The sequence below is a fragment of the Gopherus flavomarginatus genome, chromosome 3 (genome assembly GCF_025201925.1).
Source record: "Gopherus flavomarginatus isolate rGopFla2 chromosome 3, rGopFla2.mat.asm, whole genome shotgun sequence".
Taxonomy (NCBI): domain Eukaryota; kingdom Metazoa; phylum Chordata; order Testudines; family Testudinidae; genus Gopherus; species Gopherus flavomarginatus.
The window spans coordinates 5,760,855-5,781,107 of NC_066619.1; the positions used below are offsets into that span (position 1 = coordinate 5,760,855).

Consider the following 20,253-nt stretch of genomic DNA (forward strand, 5'->3'; position numbering starts at 1 on the left):
ATGTCTCACTATATGCTTACCCAGCAAGCCTGAGATATGACGCTAGCTTCGGTAGAGCAGTATTACATACCGAACATCTGTGAACTCCGAGCCCATCTCCAGGGATACTGCTTGTGAGTCAGCTAGAATGGAATCAACATGAGCAAGCACTCGAAGAAGAAAAAACGGTTACCTACCTTTTCGTAATTGTTGTTCTTCGAGATGTATTCATGTCCATTCCATTACCTGCCCTCCTGCCCCTCTGTTGGAGTTTCTGGCAAGAAGGAACTGAGAGAGTGTAGGGCCAGCAGCACCTGATATACCGAAGCATGAGTGTGGCAGTCCAGAAGGCACCATGGCTGACCCTACGGATACTGCTAAGGCAAAAGTCTCTGACATGTGGGCGTGCATACACCTAGAATGGAATCGACATGAGCAATACATCTTGAAGAACAACAGTTATGGCTACAGTAGGGCTTGATCCTGTGAGCATCTGTGTCCCCCGAAACTCTCAATGGACTTCATTGGGAATGGAGAATGCTCAGCAACTTAGATGATCCAGGTATTCTATTTCCTGTAACTGAGTTGCTATGGAAAATCTCTCTAAATGCAACAAAGCGAAACTACAGCTGGTGTGTGAAGTTGATTAAGAGCGTGAGATACATTAGTTAACAGAAAAGGGACACCTGGCTCAATTAGTAAAATGTGGGAACAAACTAGAGTAAAATGTCAAAATGAGCAATACAATTAAAAAAACCCAACAAACTTTCCACTGCTGGCTTCCTGTGAGTGGAGAGGAATAGCCAGGATTTGGCTTGACACTGGAACCCATCGTTTGGAGATCTAAGTTTAAAGGAAGCTGAGAAATGTCAGGATTAGGAGTGGCAATTAGAGAATAAAGATTTTATTCTTTGCCTGGTGCTCCCATTGTTTCCTTTTGTGCTCAGTAGGCTGACTAATTGAAGCAAGGTCCATTCATGCAGCCTGCTTGAGAGTTTAAAATGTGTTGCTGCAAAGTTGCTCGTTCTCCTTGGGCAGATGGAAATTTACAGTCACAGAATTGCCTGTTGTGTTGCCAAAAAACCTGTGACTTCCTTTTTGTTTTGAAAACTGACCATTATGGTGCATTTTTTGTTGAAACTATATGCACAAGGCAAGTTCATAAAATAACAGTTAGGGCTTGCCTTCTCTCCCTTGGATGGATGCTGCATCACAGTACTTAAGGTTCCATCTACACTGCAATCTGTTGGTCGCCGTTAAGGGACAATGTATAAAAAATTTCCTAATATGGGGTGGGGAAAACCTGTAACGCCACAGTGACTCATCAGTGATTTCTGTGCAAGTTGCAGGTGCTAAGCACTTCTAGGGATCCAAATGTTTAAATATTTTTGAGGCTGAGTTTTAAATTCAGAGTTGGGAGGAGAGAACTTTTTGGTTTAAAATACACAAAATATGCATTTGGTTGCTTCCTGAAAGAATGGTCACTTTCAGTCTATATGCCACCAGAATACATCTGATTCCACTTTCTACTGTGTTGGAAGCAAAGATGGCAAAAGATTGTAGGCTTTCAGATTGTGCACAGCAGGTTTTCCAGAGTCGGGTTGTGTTGCCATATCTCCTCTCTTTAGGATGCAGCCAGGCTTTTTTGATCACCCAGGCTTCACTGCAGCAATCTCCTTGCATCACTTCATGCTGGAACTCTCCCAAAGGACACAGGAGGAATTAACGTCATGTAATGTTGGGGCTTGTCTACATGGGAACACTCAAGAAGAAAGTCTGAATTAAAATTTCAAGTGGATTAATTAAACTTCATTAAACCCTTGTGTGGATGCTTTTATTCAGAACTGATGACCTTAATTTGGTTTAATTAATTTCTCTTAGTGAATTAAACTGAATTAACGCCACTTTAATTCTGGATGAGACCATCCACACAGAAGCTTAATGCGGTTTAATTAATCCACTTTAAATTTACAGCTTTAGGCTTGGTCTACACTTCAAAGTTACGTAGGCATAGCTGTGTTAGATGGTGTCAAAAATACCCACACCCAGACCAACATAAAACCCCCAGTTTAGATGAAGCTATGCTAACAGAAGAGGGCTTTTGTTGATATAGGTAATGTCTTTCAGGAAGATTGTGTTCCTACACTGACAGAAATACTCCTTTTGTTAGGGTAGGCTGTATCTAAGCTTGAGGGCTATGCTGGCATAACTGTGCTAAAATAGCTATGTGAGCATAGGCTCAATAGTGTAGTCATACCCTTAGTTAATTTGGATCACTTTTCCTGAGTGTTCCCATGTAGATAGGCCTTTAAAAAAGATTCAGAATAGAACTTTCTGGTTAGTTACCTAGAAGACCACCTCTCTTGAGGTCAGAATATGGAGTGAAATTGCTGCATGTCTAACCCTAACCAATAACTTCATTTTTCAGTCCTTAATGAAACAGCAGGACAGACACCAGAACAGGGTCTAGCACTCTCTTCATGCGCTAAATTGTCATCTTAAATATAATTAGGAAGGCCAAAAAAGAATTTGAAGAACAGCTAGCCCAAAGACTCAGAAAGTAACAGCAAAAACTTTAAGAACATCAGAAGCAGGAAGCCTGCTAAACAACCCATGGAGCCACTGAACGTTTGAGATGCCAAAGAAACTCTCAAGGAAGATAAGGCCATTGCGGAGAAACTAAATGAGTTCTTTGCTTTGGTCTTCATGGCTGAGAATGTGAGGGAGATTCACAAACCTGAGCCATTCTTTTTAGGTCACACATCCAAGGAACTGTCCCAGGTTGAGGTGTCATTAGAGGAAGTTTTGTTACAGATTGATAAATTAAATAAGAAGTCACCAGGACCAGATGGTATTCATACAAGAGTTCTGAAGGAACTCAAATGTGAAATGGCAGAACTACTAACTATGGTTGTAAACTCTCACTTAAACCAGCTTCTGTACCAAATGACTGGAGGATAGATAATGTGATGCCAATTTTTCAAAAGGGCTCCAGAGGTGATCCTGGCAATTACAGGCCGGTAAGTACCAGGCAAATTGATTGAAACTATAGTAAAGTACAGAATTATCAGAGACACAGATGAACACGATTTTGTTGGGGAAGAGTCTTTTTGTAAAGTGAAATCATGCCTCACTAGTCTGCTAGAATTATTTGAGTGTGTCAACAAGCATGTGGGCAAGGTTGATCCAGTGGATATAGTGTACTTAGATTTTCAGAAAGCCTTTTTCAAGGTCACTTGCCAAAGGTTCTTAAGCAAAGAAAGCTGTCATGGGAAAAGAGGGAAGGTGCTTTCGTGGATCTGTAACAGGTTAAAAGACAGGAAACAAAGAGTAGGAATAAATGGTCAGTTTTTAGAATGGAGAGAGATAAATAGTGGTGTCCCCCAAGGTCTGTACTGGCACCAGTTCTGTTCAACATATTCATAAATGATCTGGAAAAAAGGGTTAACGGTGATGACTGTAAGTAGTACTTGGGAGCCCTAAAAGATTACAATAGCAGGGTAATGTTACAAATTCATACTTGCCCTGGTAGTTGGGGCAACCTAAAGATCCCTGTTTTGATAACCTGTAATTGCATCCATAATAAAATATTCTGCTTTGCTGTGTAGCTGGAGCTCTAGGCTCCCAGGTGTTCTGTTATGCAAATAGGTAGATGTGAACTCTGAATGTATTTTCTTCTAAAAAAAATATAATGCCATCACATGTTAACAGCAAAAAATGAATGGAAAACCAGATGTAGAAATGAGTTGCACATATGAAACAGACAGTTTAAAATGCTAAAATAGCAGACTGCTTTTGGGATTATTAAGTAATATAAATGATTCTAGTATGTTGTCAGCACTATGCAAGACATGAAAGTAAAGACAGTCCCTGTACCAAAGAGTTTATAGTCTGAGGCTGATGTCGAGTGCAACCCAAAGGAGGGAACACCCCCTTGCGGTGTCTCCCTCACAGTGCCAGCCACCCCCTGCCACATCACCCCCGCCGCTGTGTCAGCCCCCCAGTGCCAACCATCCCCCAGCTGCATTGTGTAAGAAGGGAGTCATTGGATATAGTTAAGGCTCCAATTTTGTAACGGAGGTCGTGGAAGTCTCGTCTCCTTTCCCTCCTCCCCCCCCAGCACTGCGTGCGATGGCTGAGAGTTGTGGGGTACTCTGGTCGCATCTGGCAGTGTGGCCCCACAGCTCCCAGTCACCAGCCAGACGTAACTTGCAGCTCCCGGCTGCTGTGAGTGGCCGAGGGACCTGGACCTGCTAGCGAGGCCCTCTCTGCAGCCACTGAGTGGGTGGTGGGGACCCAACAGCTCCCCATGGATATTTTTAGCTAAAGTCAGATAGGTAATGGGCTTCCGTGAGTTTTTTTCTTTATTGCCTGTGACCTGTTCATTTCTTTTACAAGAAATATCTGTGACAAAATCTTAGCCTTAAGTATAATTTGAATAAGGCGAGAGTTTCGGCTTGGCAAACTGAGACTGCATGAAGGACAGCTGCCGGGAAAGGCCCAGATCCAGGAGTAGGAGAGGGAAACAAAATGGGTTGTTCAGGCTGACATTGGTACAGCAGAGGAATGAGAGAAAGTGAGATAAGATTAGGCCAGAGGTGTGGGCTGGAGCTTGTGCAGGCCTTGGAGTTAAGCATAAGAAATTGAAAGGTAAGGACTATACACTGAACTTAGTTGTTAATACCTATACATCTCCCTACTAGACATAAAAAAAATGGTTTGAGTAATTTCTAGTGGATATTTGCCCACCCAAGTTTAATTTGTGTGCTGTACAGAGCTAGCGTGATACACACATTCAACAGTAGATGCACTGTGTTGATGTGTATGATGTACCTAAGATTTTATTCTGGTCCTTGCCTTGGTCTGTTTGATCTTCTCCTCTTCTAGTTTTAAAAGGAGGGGAAAGAATTATTGCTTTACTGTACTACTAAATATTATGATAAACTAATATTTTGTTCATATGGATTAGAGGAGGGTTTTTTACTTTGAGTGGAATTGAGGAGAGAGAGGTTGTATTATAGTAAGTTCATCCATTCCAACTTTCTTCCTCAAACCCAGTATTCTCCTATGTGACAGATTAGCAGTCATCCCATCTGTATGGGTGCTATTAAAGGGTGTTCTCTATTCTTATAGGGTTTGGACGTGGTCGAGGGCGAGGAGCTGGGAGATTTTCAGCCCAAGGCATGGGGTAAGTGATGCACATAGTTCTCAGGGAAAATCGAACACAATAGGAGTGTTAATTGCTGTCCAATTCGTTAATGCTACTTAACAAATGTATCTTGCTGTGGATAGATAGCATACAGATCTGTGAAACAGTGTCTGCATACAATGAATCAAACTAGTATTTCACAGAGTGACTATTGCCATCTCTTGGCTAACTAACACTAACGTGAGTACACAGGAGTCAACGTGTCAGAGACACTCAAAAAAACCTTCAACCCCCTAAACAAAATCCCTCCTCAGTCCTCAGAAAACTGAGCTTGTCCCTATGTAACCCAGCCCCTCAAGGAAAGTCCAAGTCAATCCAGAGGCTTTGCAGGTTGAAAGTTATGCGTGGCTGGTTTGTAGTCCAGTTTGAATGGAAATTTGTTTGGCTGTAGTTTGAAGCACGTAGATTCTAAAAAAAATCCCAGAAGACAAGTGAATCTAATCTTTTCTACCAGAAGATGCGGGAGCTTCCCTCTAGTCTTAGTGTTTTATATTTTAGACAATGTTCTTTGCATGTACGAGCACCTTGGTACAGAGTCAGAAGAAGCTTCTTCCCCTGCTGAACCCACAACTCTAAGGATTTTTCAGTCTTGCCATTAGAACTCATCTGGAATACTGTGTGCAGTTCTGGTCTCCCATGTTTAAGAAGGATGAATTCAAACTGGAACAGGTTCAGAGACGGGCTACTAGGATGATCCGAGGAATGGAAAACCTGCCTTGTGAAAGGAGACTCAAAGAGCTTGGCTTGTTTAGTCTAGCCAAAAGAAGGCTGAGGGGGGATATGCTTGCTCTTTATAAATATATCAGAGGGATTAATATTAGGGAGGGAGAGGAATTATTTAAGCTTAGTATCAATGTAGACACAAGAACAAATGGGTATAAACTGGACACTAGGAAGTTTAGACTTGAAATTAGATGAAGGTTTCTAACCATTAGAGAAGTGAGGTTCTGGAACAGCCTTCCAAGGGGAGTCGTGGGGGAAAAAGACATATCTGGCTTTAAGACTAAGCTTGATAAGTTTATGGAAGAGATGGTATGATGGGATATCTTAATTTTGGCAATTGATCTTTGATTATCAACAGATAAGTATGCCCAGTGGTCTGCGATGGGATATTAGATGGGATGGGATCTGAGTTACTGCAGAGAATTCTTTCCTGAGTGCTGGCTGGTGTGTTTTGCCCACATGCTCAGTGTTTAGCTGATCGCCATATTTGGGGTCGGGAAAGAATTTTCCTCCGGGGCTGATTGGCAGAGGCGCTGGAGGTTTTTCGCCTTCCTCTGCAGCGTGGGGCATGGGTCACTTGCTGGTGGATTCTCTGCAGCTTGAGGTCTTCAAACCACAATTTGAAGACTTCAATAACTCGGACATAGGTTAGGGGTTTGTTATAGAAGTGGATAGGTAGAGTTCTGTGGCCTCCTTTGTGAGGAGGTCAGACTAGATGATCATATTGGTTCCCTTCTGACCCTAAAGTCTATGAGTCTATAACTCTTTTAATCTGGACTGGAGAACTGTAACCTTGTTGCCTCTAGCCATTATTTGCTCTCAGCTAATTTTTGTTCTCTTTACAGCACGGATATGATCCACAAAGTTACTGAGAGCAAATAATGGCTAGAGGCAACGAGGTTACAGTTCTCCAGTCCAGATGAAAAGAGTGGGCATTTCATTTTGTGTGGCTTTGGTATTCACTTTCTGCGTATTTCTGTTCTTCCCAACCTTTTTAAACCCTAGGACATTTAACCCTGCAGACTACACGGAGACTTCTGCCACAGATGGCTTTGGGCCAAAACCAGAAGTTTGGGAGACTGGTCAGAATGATGCAGATGATGGAACTGGTAAGATGGCTTCCAAAAGTGGAAGAGCTGGAATGAAAAGCTGTAGCAAGTTGCCATTAAAATAACAGTTCTTTTTTAACATGTTTTTTTTTCATGAACCTCTGAAAATAGTTATACTTCTCACCTGACATGGGTATTTGCTCACTTACACAGCTTGCTGCTGTACTCCAGCCTCAGGATGGCTGGATATGTACAGCTCTGTGGTTAGACAATGAGAAAGGTAGTTCTCATTTGCAAAATTATAAACAATTCCCCACGAGTCAAGAGAGGTTGAAAGATGGAGCTATTTAAATCCATTTCCCTATGGGGAATTTTTGATAGGTACATTACGGTGGGATTTTCCAAAGCACATGACTGATTTACAAGCACAAGTCTCATTGAAAGTCACTGAGACTTGTACCCCTGAAATTCCCACCATTACCATACAAGAAGGCAAACAGATTAGTTCCTGAGGTGTGGGAGAGTTCCTAGATCTTGCCATCTTCCAGAACAGGGAATAACTAGAAATGTGAATAGACCATAGAACGGCTACCAGCAGAACCGTCTGTATCTTCATATGGAAATCAGGAAGGTTTTGTATTTATTGGTGGAGTCTTTAGGGTGGAATGTTCATTGCTGGTTAGAGGCAGAAACACAGACGGTAGGTTGAAAGGAGAGTGGTCTTGTCCGGGCACTGGAAAGCAAAGAACATAATCTGACTTATCAGTGACTCAGGAAGAGAACAGAATAGCATGCTGCCTCTTTGAGTTCCAGGTCAAGAGATGTAGTGAGGGGAAAAAAAGATTGTGTCATTGCTGGAGAAATGCCACTAGTTACAGTAGTCCAGCAAGTGGAGGAAAATGGATGACTTCAGCATCTGAGGAACTGGTCACAAGATAAGGGTTCTATGCAGGTCATCTTTTTGACAACCCTTCTACTGTTAAATGAAAGGAAAAGACTGATACTGGTGACCAGTTGCTGATGTAAGGAGAAGGATTTCAGCTTCACTGAGCACTGGTGTGAGCCCGTTGTGATGTGACTTTCTGCATTAGACAGTCTTCATTTAGTTGGATAGGAGGCGAATCTCCTCGGTTCAGAACTGGCATGGCTCTTTAGGCAAACTTTAAACTAGTTGGAAAGGATCTTTTACTTAGCTCAAAATCTGGCATGTATTTCCAAAATGAATGATTATTCTGAATAGATTTGTCCTGCAGCAAAACACATATAGCTAGAATAAAGATTATTAATTCATTGATGTTAGTTTTTTTAAAAATAAGTTTTAAGGCCAGAAGAGGCAGTATAAGTGATACTACATGTGAATTCCTGCCTATAATGTTAATGTTGGTGCTTGCTATATAGAGGCAGAGAAAAGAGGTGCGGGAGGCAAGGCATTCTATTCTAATTATTTTAGAAGCAGTAAAATTCTACTTTAACGAAGAAAGGAAAAGATACAAGAAAGGAGAATCTACACTGAGAAATTGATAGTCTCATCTTCACTTCCTCACTAAGAATGGAGAGCTAGAGAAATTCTTGGACAAGCTATTGATATTTGAAATCATGCGAATGTATGCTAATAGTACTCTACCCAGATGTCTGGGTAACAGAAATAGCTAATTATGACTAAGCAGAGATTCCTAAGTTACATAGAGGACAACTTTGTGACCCAGATGGAGGCGCTATCCTTATCTACTTGGCAAGAGTAGAAGAATTCACTGAAAAATGGTGTGGGGGTAATGGAGTTTGATGCTAAAGCGTGAACTGCTGAAGTTCTCCTAGTTCTAAATGGGCTAGAACACATCAGTGCAAGGGTATTAAAATCCAGGAAACCAAATTTTGTAGACAATGAAAGGCTGGTGAATGTGGTGCAAATGGGAGGAGAACGTGGGGAGAGAAGCCTGGAACACCATAAAAATTGCCATACTGAAGAGTGAGTGACTAGAAGAATAAGAATAATGCAAAGAAACAAGAATGCATGCAAAGTAAAGATAAGGGCAGCAAAAAAAGCAGAATGAGGCATTCTCTCTAGGTAGGAGTGGAAAGACAACTTGAGAATGGCTTTTCATGTTTAGCTGGAAGAAAAGTACTGGACAGCTAGTGGGGAAATACTAAACCACAAATTGCAAAACAGTTCAGCCTTTTTAGATGTCCTTCTAATATCAGCTCAGTTTTGAGTTCATCATACTTGTTAATTTGTCCCCCCACTAACCAAGCTCAATTTTTCAACTGTTTAAAATGTCATCTTAGCTTATGAAATCCGTTTGCACTAAAGATGCCTTAGAATATGTTGTCCTGGGCTGTCACAGATGGCAGAAGAGTCGCAAAAGGCTGCATGGATACTCTCGAGATTCTGGGGCATCATGGAAAAACCAGCAGGTTCCATGATGTTGCAAGGCAACACCCAAGTATTGCTGATTGTGAAGAGAAAAGGAGAGGAGGAGTCTAAATAACTTACAGAACCTATAAAAGTTAAAACACATATCTATTCTGAAGAGTAGAAGGGAGCTGTTTATAACACTTCCCCTACTATTTTCTTCTTCTGTCCACTATTTTTTTAATAGTTGTAGGATATGTTATATAAATAGCTTAAAGAGAACTTTTTAAAAATGCAAGATGAATGATCCCTACATGAAAAGCAATAAATCTGAGCACTGTGTGAGTTGGTAGGTTAATGGGGTACTTGCCAGGTGGCCAGAGGTACCCCCGGCTTTCAGGTCTTTTGCAATACACTGAATGCACTCACTTTCTTGTAACTTCTTGCTATGGGAGAAACCTGTAAGCATCTAGAAAATAATGGGATCCTGAGCAATAAACAGCATGGCTTTTATGTAGAGTAAGTCATAGCAGACTCAATCACTTTTTTTTAAATGAAATTATAAAATCAGTGAATGAAAAGAATGCAGTAGATATGATCATATGTTTACTAAAGTACAGATATTGTGCCTCAAATTTACTAGTAAATGTAATTCAGATTGGCTTGGATATGTGCAGTCCCATGTGACTTATGGAACTGACAGAAGGGCCACAAAGTGAAGAGAACAGTAAACCACAATGTATCAGTCTCGGAGGATGGAGGTAATGGTATAGCAGGGAAGCTGCAGAAGGTTGGGTTTTAGGCCCATTCTTGAAATGGAAAGAGCATTTTTAATGAAAACTGCAGATTATACTAAATTGAGAAGGGCTGTAAATTACAAGGATAACATAAAACAGAGGGGAGCTAGGAAGGTTAGAAATAGGGATACAATAAGTTTCACGCTCAAAAAGTGCAAGGTAGTGCTTTTGGAGTGAAAGGAGGAAAAAATCCCAAAGGTGGTGTGATCAGTAGCCAGAAATTAGGAGGAAAATAGTAGCAATCACACCAGCAATAAAGAGTACAATGCACTTTTACTGGCTCGTTGAGCTGCTGCAAAGCAGATAAACCAGCTTTTACGGAAGAAAAATGGAAGCACGCACAGATGGCAATCCAGGATGAAATGTGCATAACAAACATACTTGGAAAAACAAAACAGAAACTTTCAATAGAAAGAAGATACTTGTAAAAACTGCAGTGTCTCAGAAGACCTAGGGCAATAGTGGACAGAAAATTATTCAAGTTTGCAGTGCTGACAGGTGGCATTAAAGCGAGCATGATTTTTTTTTTCTTCCTTTGTTTTTTGGACTGCAGACTGAACATGTTGACGAGAGGGCCTGTTGTGCTAGTAGTAAGATCATACCTGGAATACTGTATGCAGTTCCAGGTCCTTCAGTGTAGGAAGACATTGTCAAATAGGAATTAATTAATGGACGAGCAACAAAGTAGTTGAGGCTGGAGGGATTGACTTTGGAAACAAGAGTGAGAATGAAATGTGTATAACTTGGCTAATCTTCTAAAATGCGTAGTGCGGGAGACATGTTCATTGTCTGCAAATGTTTGAAGGGTGCCAGTACAGAAAACGGGTTGATCCAGTGCGAGTATAAAATAAGAATGGGATTAACCATTAGGCTGAATGTCAGGGAAATGTCCCAACTGTGGGATCTGTTGGTTTGGAATACTTTCCCAACGCGACTGGTGGAAGCCCCATTGCTGGACTTGTGTAAAACAAAATTAGACAAAACACTTGGAGTGCTATTGTTTATTATTAAAGTACTGACACACGACACAAAATATAGAGACCATCCTTGCCCTGAAGAGCTTTACCATCTACACAAGTCAGACATAGAGTAGACAGAAGGATCCATTCTTAAGAGAAACGAATAAAAATACGTATAGAACATATCCTGTAGGGAGCAATCCTCCATTGGCCAGCAGGAAGAAGCCAGAGGAAAGGCTGATCTAACTTCCACATCTAAATTATACTACTCACTTGGGCACTTCCTCCTGTCTGAAAAGTCATGGACACGTGGGCTAGCTTGGGAGTTTGTCCAGGAATTGGAGATCTGGTGAATTTTCCTTGGAAACGCCAAAAATTACTTTGCTTAGCTGAAGGTACATGACTCAACACTTTATATGGAGAGCTTCAGTGAGAGGCTATTTGGTATAGTGTGATTGAGAGACGTTTCAGGCAATTTTATATTGCTCCACAGAGCCAGCCCAGAGTGGACATTATCTTACTCAGGACCTGCCAAATAATTGTGGACTCCAAGGTATAAGTCCTCTTTCTTTTTTGGGGGTATGTGTGTGTTGGGGGCAGGGCTGCTCAGACTGCCAAATCAGCAGTGTTCAATCCCACTGTCTATGACTTAACTGCAATGTAAAACACACAGAGGAATGAATTCGGATATATTGATATATATACATCTATATTGATCTAATTAGCGTAGACTGTATTTGATGCAGTCTTCAAGGGGCTTTATTTTAAAATTCATTAATTGCAAATGGTTCAGAGCCGAACACAAGAATGCGTTTAAAACGGAGGTGTCTTGCAAAGCTACATTTGATCAAAGGTGGTGGAAACTGAAATTTTACTGCTGGTGGGTGCTTCGCTTGTGGTTGTGTAGTTAATTTGGTGGCTCTGTTCCTGGGATAGCCTCAAGTGTGTGTGCCCCAACACCCCTGCTTTCTAATGGTTTCCGACTGTTGTGTGCCCCCTCTCTCCCTTGCTGTTTCCTTTGGAAGAGACCAGTTTTAAAAACATTAAACACGTTTCCTACTGCTGTGCTATTCCTGCAAGTGTTAGTCTGCCTGCTGCTCTGCACAGCCTGCTCTCTACAACTTGTGACATAACTGGCTTGGCACCATTCTGCAGCTGGAGTGGCAGGCCAACCACCATGCTGCCACAGTAGGAATGAGATTTTTTCCTGTAAAATGACTCTCTTCCAACTCAGGGGAAAGTGGAATGGGGTTATTCTGGCCTGAGGAGACAGCCAGCAGGCAGGAAGGGAATGTCCTAGAGGGGACACCACTCTGTGCTTTCAGCTCAGGAGGGCACGGACCAGTGATGCGCAAACTGAGGCATGCAAACTGCAAGTGGCTCTTTACAGCACATGATCTTAAAACACTATGTGATTTAATTATTAGCCAATCAAAGTTATTAACCAATCAGGATGCTTTTACTATGTTGCTTACCAATTGTAGTTAATAAAATAATAATACTTGATCAGTCATTTTGCTGTGAGAAATATATATAAATAGTAAATAAAAAAATGAATTCACACTACTGTGGCTCTTTTGGGTTATGTTAATCACTGATTTGGCTCCCGAACCACTGAGGTCTGAGTATCACTGGTCCAGATGCAGACTTTGGAAGTCTAAGCAGGTCTTGCTCCACTTTGCAGCCAGTGTAGATCCCATGTTTATAGTGGTTCAGAGCTCAGATTCTGCTCTGCTTTAGGATTCCATCATTAAATTTAATCATCAGGGAAAGGTGAGTGGGGTCCATTTCTCACCATGCTTCGTGCTATTGAGTATGATGGCTGATTTAAGGACACTGTAGTCTTTCCTTTAACATAAACCATCTCTGGTACCAGAAGGGCTAGAAATATCCTTATATTCTAGAGAACATGTTAAAAATATCTCCCAAAAGACTCTAACTCTGTAGAACATCTCATGGTCCTGACCATAATTTCCTGCATGTACTGCATTCATAACTGTAATTAGAGATGGACGGTAAGATGGCTTTTAATGTGCAAACTGAAATACAATATTGGGCTTTAGGATTTGTGCCTAATTTCTCTTCTCTCCCATACTGCAACAGGAGCATGGAAGAATTCGATAGAAGAATGGACGGCAGAAGACTGGAATGAAGATGTAAGTATGTGTGGATGGGTAGGCAGCAATTATTCACTGTGTGCTGTCTGTGCATCTCCTTCAGAAGTAAAAAATGTCTTGTGTAATACTTGGCAATGTATGGGGGGGTTGTAGTTCATTCCCATTTAATGGAGATCATAAAATCAATTATTTGAATTTCATTGTACTTTTTGATTCAAATAATGTAAAAATATTATTCTCCATTTTATCAGTCAGGGTGAACTATTTGTGAATATAAGAATTTTACATATTTTTTTACAGTTAAAATATTTTCATTCTTAACCCAGCTCTACTATTTAGCACTTATGAGAGTTAATCATGCACATTTCTCCTCGCATTGTCTAGAGCTTACACCCTTAGCATCATGAGACTCTTTTTATATAATCATCTTTATGAACTGGTAGATTAAGTATTAAAACTTAGCGACTGCCCAAATTTTGATCTATTTTTTTCTGTTTATAAGATCTATATCATTCTTTTAATTTTTTCAAAACATGAGTCAGTCAGTCTTTGTGTTAACAGACTATTTAAAAAAATCAAGACATATCATCACATAATCACATTTTTTTGTTAAGTTTCTTCCCGCCCCCGGTCCATGTATTTTTCTCAGGCCAGTGGCCTTGCTTCATATCTGTAAAGCACTTGGCACATTTTTGGTATTCTAATAATATTAATACCTACCAGCCCAGTCTGAGGAACCCACAATAACAAACCACTGTGTGTATGCAGGTTAGAGGAGTTTGGGGGGGAGTGGAGAAATTTGATAAGGAAACGGAGAACTTCAAAAATCAAGGTCCTTCTGCTGTATGTGGACATCAGATATTCTAAGCCCGTTTTCCTAAGAGAAGAGTTTGCTTCAGAATGTTTGATCGAGACCGGTGGTGGTTTTGGTTCTTACTGGAGAGAGGAGTGTCTCACTTCAAAGACAAATCTGAAAATTCTTTCTTAGCTTCCAAGGAGGTTGTAATCTGGAAAGTATTAAAAGTGCTATAAAAGTATTATTATCCGTGTGCATTCTTTAAAGGTATCAGTTTTAGATTAATTAGAAATCTGTCTTCTATTTTTTAATGTCTGAGTGGTGGTTCTGTTGTTGGTATAGTATAGTCAAATAACTGGGCTTATTACAGGAGCAAGGCCTAACTTGTTCAAGGAACTCTGTGCAGGCTAACTCCTGCATCCATTTGGAGCATCGTCGAAGTCATGTGCTTCTGTGTGGGCACAGGAGTTGGCCTACATGGAGTTCATTGCAGGATTCGGGGCTAACTTTGTCTCACTTCACATCAGGGATCCCTCTATTCTGGCCTGCCAACTACACTCATGCAACGAACTAATGACTTCAGTGGCTGGTCTATTACAAACTGTTAGTGTTAGTGGAATCCAGTCTCTCAGTGGACAAAAGCATTGATTCCTTCACATGGAAAAAGTATAGGCTATTAAAAGGCTCTTTAATCCGGTGAGGAAAGGCATAGCCAGAACCAGTGCCTGGAAGCCAAACCTAGACTAATTTAAATTAGAAATATACTTTAGCCAAGTGCAATCTGTGCTTTAGTCAAATGCAAGATATTGGGCTCAATACAGGGGTAATTGGGTGAAATTTAATGGCCTGTGACATACAGGAGGGCAGACTAAATGATCTAATGGTTTCTTCTGGTCTTAAACTCTACGAATCTAGAATAATGATACTCTCCATTCTGTTTAAACAGTAATAGACACTTGGAATTACAATATATGAAGATATTACTTCACCTACCTTGTATGGCTAATATATGAAATTGATGCTATCCCTTTAACAAAATACAATGTGAAGGCAAGTCAAATTAAAAGCAAATATATTTTTAGGTACTATAGTTGGTTCTCAGTCTTCCTGGCAGTTTTTACAACCAATCTCCTATTTAGAAAAAAATGGACAGAAGTGTGATTAAATTGGCAGTGTCCCTTAAACAGGATTTAAGATGGCATGAAAACCATCAATTTCATTTAGTTTTAACTTCTTTGGCCTCAGTAACAGTGTTGCTGGGAGGGTGCCTCCCAGCCCAGGTAGATATACTCATGCTAACTTGGCTTGATTTAGCATGTTAGAAATAGCCTTGCAGCACTGGCAGAGGCTAGGGCTAGCCACCTGAGCTCCGACCCAGGGGGTTGCGTGGGCTTGCGAACCTGTGCAATGAGGTCCGCACTGCTGTTTGTAGTGCGCTAGCTCAAGCCAAACTAGTTGTCTACCCAGGCTGGGAGGTACACTCCCAGTTGCAGTGTAGACATACCTATTAGGGTCCTGATTTTGGTGGTTTGTTACTCTTACCTTGTATTTTGCTTCAGTTCTTAAATGCACATCTTGAGTATTTGCTCCCAAGCCGTATTAGCTGGGTGTGGGAGATGGTTGGCTGCTGGTAAACGTTGCATACTTGGTGACTAGGCCAAGGTTTTACAATTGGAACTTTATGATATTTGTATTTGAAGGGATGTTGCTGTAAGAAGGGGAGGTGCCCCTGTGAAGTTGACTTTTAAAAACAATTGATCATAGTTTGTCATCCACCTATTTTTAGGAATGTTCTAGTACATTAGTGAAGGGTGTGTTTATTGTGTAGCACAACTAGTTATCCCAGACAGTTACTCAGAAGCAGATAAAATTGCTTCTAAGAAACTCTGGTGGCATCCGTTTCAGCTGCTACACATGTCATGGGCTCTGACAAATGCCATAATCCCAGCAGACTCTCAAATCTGCTGCTTGTTTACTGTTTGCCACAGTCCATAGCATAGATGTAATACAGCAGAGCTACTAACCTGCATCTTGGGTGTTGTTTTGCATGCAATTATACTTGCATAGAGAACGTTTTTTCCCTTTCATGCCCAAGAGGCGCTTTTGAAATTTTCTCAAGTCTGTCAAGCTCTATAGCCAACCTGCTTTCAGGGTTTGTCAGTGTTTTTAGTCACTGTTGATGGTACTCCAGGTTAAGTGAGCATGGGAAACTGTTAATGTTATATTGAGGATTTAATATTTAACTAAGGGGTGGCAGATCACAGCCTATCACTCCGCTCTTAACTGACCTCTTAGTGCCGTAATAATGCAGGAATCTCACAAGGCTGCAGAAAGCATAGTACAGTGTATGCTACAATAACACGTAATGGGGGAAGGGTGCTATCGATGGAGCAGAAACCTTTACTATGAATTTATTTGGGCTGAAATTAAACGCTTAACCTTCTTTATTGTTCATTATTAAGGCTATGATTTAGTCATGGAGGCCATGGCAGTCACAGATTCCGTGATTTTACCGGACCTCCGTGACTTCTACACTTCAGGAGGTAGGGGGTGGGACTGTGCACCCCTGCCCTGCAACTAGGGATGGCTGGAAGCAGGACCCTGCAACCAGGGCCGTGCAGCGAGCCCCGTGGCTTCTGGGAGCTTCTACTGGGGGCTGCAGCTGGGGCAGCACACTCCAGCCCTGCCGTGTCCCAGGCTAGGCAGGACCATGCCCCTTAGCTTCCCAGGGCCATGCACCACCCCTCCCAGCTGTAGCCTGGGCTTGGCAAGGGGCCGCAGTTGGGACCACACATCCCTGTCCTGCAGCTACAGCCAGTTCTGGAGAAGGGGCTGTGTCCCCTGTGGTGGTTCTTCCCCCCACACCTCCCTCCGCAGCTGCTGGAGCCGGGGCTGTGCCCCCTGCCATTGTGGGAAGCTCGACCTGTTGGGTCCCCCCTCAACCCTCAATGGGAGTTCATCCCTCCCCCCTAGCTAGCCCTGGCCTCCGGTTATTTTTAGTAAAAGTCACGGACAGGTCACAGGCTCATTGAATTTTTGTTTCTTGCCTGTGACTTGTTCGTGACTTTTACTAAAAAGAACCTTGACGAAATCTTAGCCTTATTCATTATGTATATAGTGTTGTGTATATGTGGTGCTTTACATAATAGATATAGTTGGAATCTCTGCCTCAAAGAACTAAGTTTAAAATAAGAACTGGCAGAGGCAGCACGGGGGGAATGAGGGAGGAGCTAGGAGTTTCACTTTCTCGTAACACACCGTACTTTGCATGAACTGTGTTCCAGCATAAAATCCAAAACGCATTCATCCAGCTGTCAACCCACTCTTCCAACACCACAGAACTAGATCTTTACCTCTTGTTGGTGGGACGCATTCACCTTTAAAATACACATCAGAATCAGTCTTGGCATGTAACACTCAATTTGGATGAACATTGTTCCATAAAAGAACCCTAATCAGATGAGCACTCTTGCAATTTGATTTAATAACTGTAGCATATTTAGGGATGTAACTCCCAATGATGTCAGTGGAACTGCACACAGTATGGCAGAGATGAATTTGGCTCTTGCTTTCCAAGACCTCAGTGGGACTGCTCACTTTGTATAAAGTTAAGAACGTGTAAGGCTTTAAAGGAGAAGGGACCCAACCTTCAAACTCTAGTGAAATGCTTGCTCACTCCTTTGGTAGGTCAGCTGTTCTTAGGCTTGGTCTACACATAAAGTTGTACCGATATAACTAAAGAGATGATTTTATACTGAATTAGTTAAGGGAGAGTAATGTTGTGTGTGAGCACTCTTGTATCTGTTTGAACTTAACTTATATCAGTTTAACAGCTATATAAATATCATCACTTATATCGGTGTAACTGCATCCACACCAAAGGGGGTTTCATCAGTTTAACTAAGTTGGTTTCTTAAGGCTTGTTTTAACTATACTGGTGTAGTAAAAGCAGCACAATTCCCCCAGAGTGGACACGGTTATGCCAGTAGAAAGATGCTTATGTTGTACTGTTATATCTTATTCCCTGTTCATTATGAGAATAAACTAATTTATGCCAGTATAAGGCATCTTTATGCCAGTATAACTGCATTCACATTAGGGTCTGTAATGATATAACTATTTATAAAATCCACATTCCTAACAAATACCGTTATATTGGTACAAAATCTGTGTGTAGACCAGGCCTTACACCAATGTGTTTAAATCAGTGCAGAACTGTGTACAAGTCCTTATTAAAATTGGGCTATGTTTTCTTTGTCCTTTTAAAGATGATCTGCAGTGCAACTTTTTACTATGATTTGGTATTACTGATCTCTTTAAGTTACATAACCAGGGTTGGATTATTTATTTTGAATATTGCTGCATGTAAACTTTCAATGCACATGTAACTAAAATACACTTTCTCCCTCCTTTTTTCTTCCCCCTTTCTCAGCTTTCTGAAACAAAGGTCTTCACTGCATCTTCTGTTCCAGCTGAGAATCACATCACTCCTGGGCAAAGGTAGGGGAGGATTTATGTCTTTGTTCCATTAAATGTTCTCACAGCCTAAACTCTTTCATGCACTCCCTGTAAAGTTGTTTAAGTTTCAGCATTTGGCGCACTTTAAAGTTCAGTTTGATAAAATACTAGAAAACAATCTTGTTTTTGCCCCCAGGAGATGGCATGGATGTGAATGGACAAGCTCATGTCTAATCAGAATTTTGGAGGTGAATTTATTTTAGTATTAACATCTGATTTTATCTAATATTAGGCTCTGACTACACTGTAGTGTACAACAGGCCATATTAAGTATATGAAAGGCTTGTGTTCCAAATCCTAATGTTGTGTAATGTGGAGCAAATTCAGACACATGCCTAGTGCTCTGTTCCTGCTTCTGCCACAGAATTCCTGTGTGATAATGGGCTAATCACTTCACTGCTATGTGCATGAGTTTCCCCATCTACAAAATGGGAATAATATTCACCTCATGGAGGGGGGGCAAGCTTGATGCAGTAATATTTGTAAAACACCTTGATTCTCAGGTTGCAGGTGCTGCAGACATGTAAAGTACATACGGACTGAGTGGCAAGATCCACTCAAGTAAGCAAATAACACCTCTTTTCACTTACCTCTCATGGCTCAATCATGTTGATCTCCATGAGCTTACCGGGTAAGCCAATGGGTGGTTAGCTACCATGGTGGTAAGTACTTTGGACATACCCAAGAGAAATTATGATATTCAAATTGCGCTGCGTTTCACTTTGAAATGCTAAAATGCAGAACAAAATGCAAGGTTTTCTTCAATTCTGAAGCAGTAAATGTGGCAGCGATAATAAATCTCTGCTCGAGCAGCTGGCAGGACCTTGCCGTCTGAGTAGAAAGCTGGTTACTCGCTTTTCCTAGAGGTGCTGTGTGCTGCAGAGATGAGACCTAGAAAGGTTAAATAATGTTGCTAGCATAGTGTTCTTCGTATGGATCTTAGTTATTTGATCATCTTTCACTCCTCAAATATCCCAATTGTGAGTATTTGACAACAGCTTACTCTTTCTTGTAGTATTGACCTAGTAACGTTACTTCAGAAGCCTGTGACTTCTAGCCAAGAAACAGAAGGCATCTCTTTTGAGTCTCCCCAACAGCAGAGCTTTGGCCAAGCCCTAGTCTTCACGAATTCCCAACACAACACCCAGATGGCATCAGGACCTGGCAATTCCAGTGCTGTCAACTCCTATTCTCCTCAGAGTCTGGTAAAATTAATCTTGGCTTTTTAAAGACTCAGGATCTTAAGGAATAAACTCTTTATACTTTTTCAGTTAGTTTCTTGTTTTTTCATAACTTTTCTTTGCAGCACTTAAATTGCAGGTGGTATTGAAGTGTATAAGAGGACACTGGACTAAGAATGACCTCCCCCCCACCCCCCAAAAGTGTCAGATGGACCTTTTTGTACTCACAGGCTTGTTACTTGTCTGTTTAAGTGAACTACTTGTTTTGGTTCTTGAGAAAAGAGTAAATAAGTTTTCTGCATATTGATTAAAATGAAAATCTTTGTTTATAAAGCATTGAATTCTAGGCCAGAAGACTGTGATGTGGTATTTTCCAAGCACATATCTGACTGGTCTGTGTGGAAATCAACTATTACTGAGTTTTCTGGACTAATGGAAAGTTGGCTACCCTTTGTTAGTGTTAATAGAGTTGGAGATTAGATGTAGGAAAATGTTTTGAAACAGATTAAATACTCTTGCCAGTAACTTTACCTTTACATTGTTTTAAGGCACTATATAAACAAAACTACATGAGT

At 41.1% G+C, this 20,253-nt stretch overlaps 1 protein-coding gene and 1 non-coding gene across 5 annotated transcripts in view; both read left to right on the forward strand.

The window, feature by feature from the left end:
* UBAP2 (ubiquitin associated protein 2) overlaps window positions 1-20,253 on the forward strand; it is a 130,008-nt gene that overhangs the window by 63,307 nt on the left and 46,448 nt on the right. For 3 of the 4 annotated variants that reach the window (XM_050943541.1, XM_050943543.1, XM_050943544.1), the window contains exons 8-13: window positions 5,113-5,167; window positions 6,917-7,020; window positions 11,560-11,619; window positions 13,170-13,222; window positions 18,412-18,479; window positions 19,513-19,702. In XM_050943541.1, coding sequence (XP_050799498.1) covers window positions 5,113-5,167; window positions 6,917-7,020; window positions 11,560-11,619; window positions 13,170-13,222; window positions 18,412-18,479; window positions 19,513-19,702 — 530 coding nt within the window. The remainder of the gene's footprint in view (window positions 1-5,112; window positions 5,168-6,916; window positions 7,021-11,559; window positions 11,620-13,169; window positions 13,223-18,411; window positions 18,480-19,512; window positions 19,703-20,253) is intronic. The other variant, XM_050943545.1, reaches the window with a different exon arrangement.
* Window positions 20,025-20,108, forward strand: LOC127048519 (small nucleolar RNA SNORD121A). The gene has a single exon (XR_007773711.1). It is a non-coding gene; the product is annotated as a small nucleolar RNA SNORD121A (small nucleolar RNA).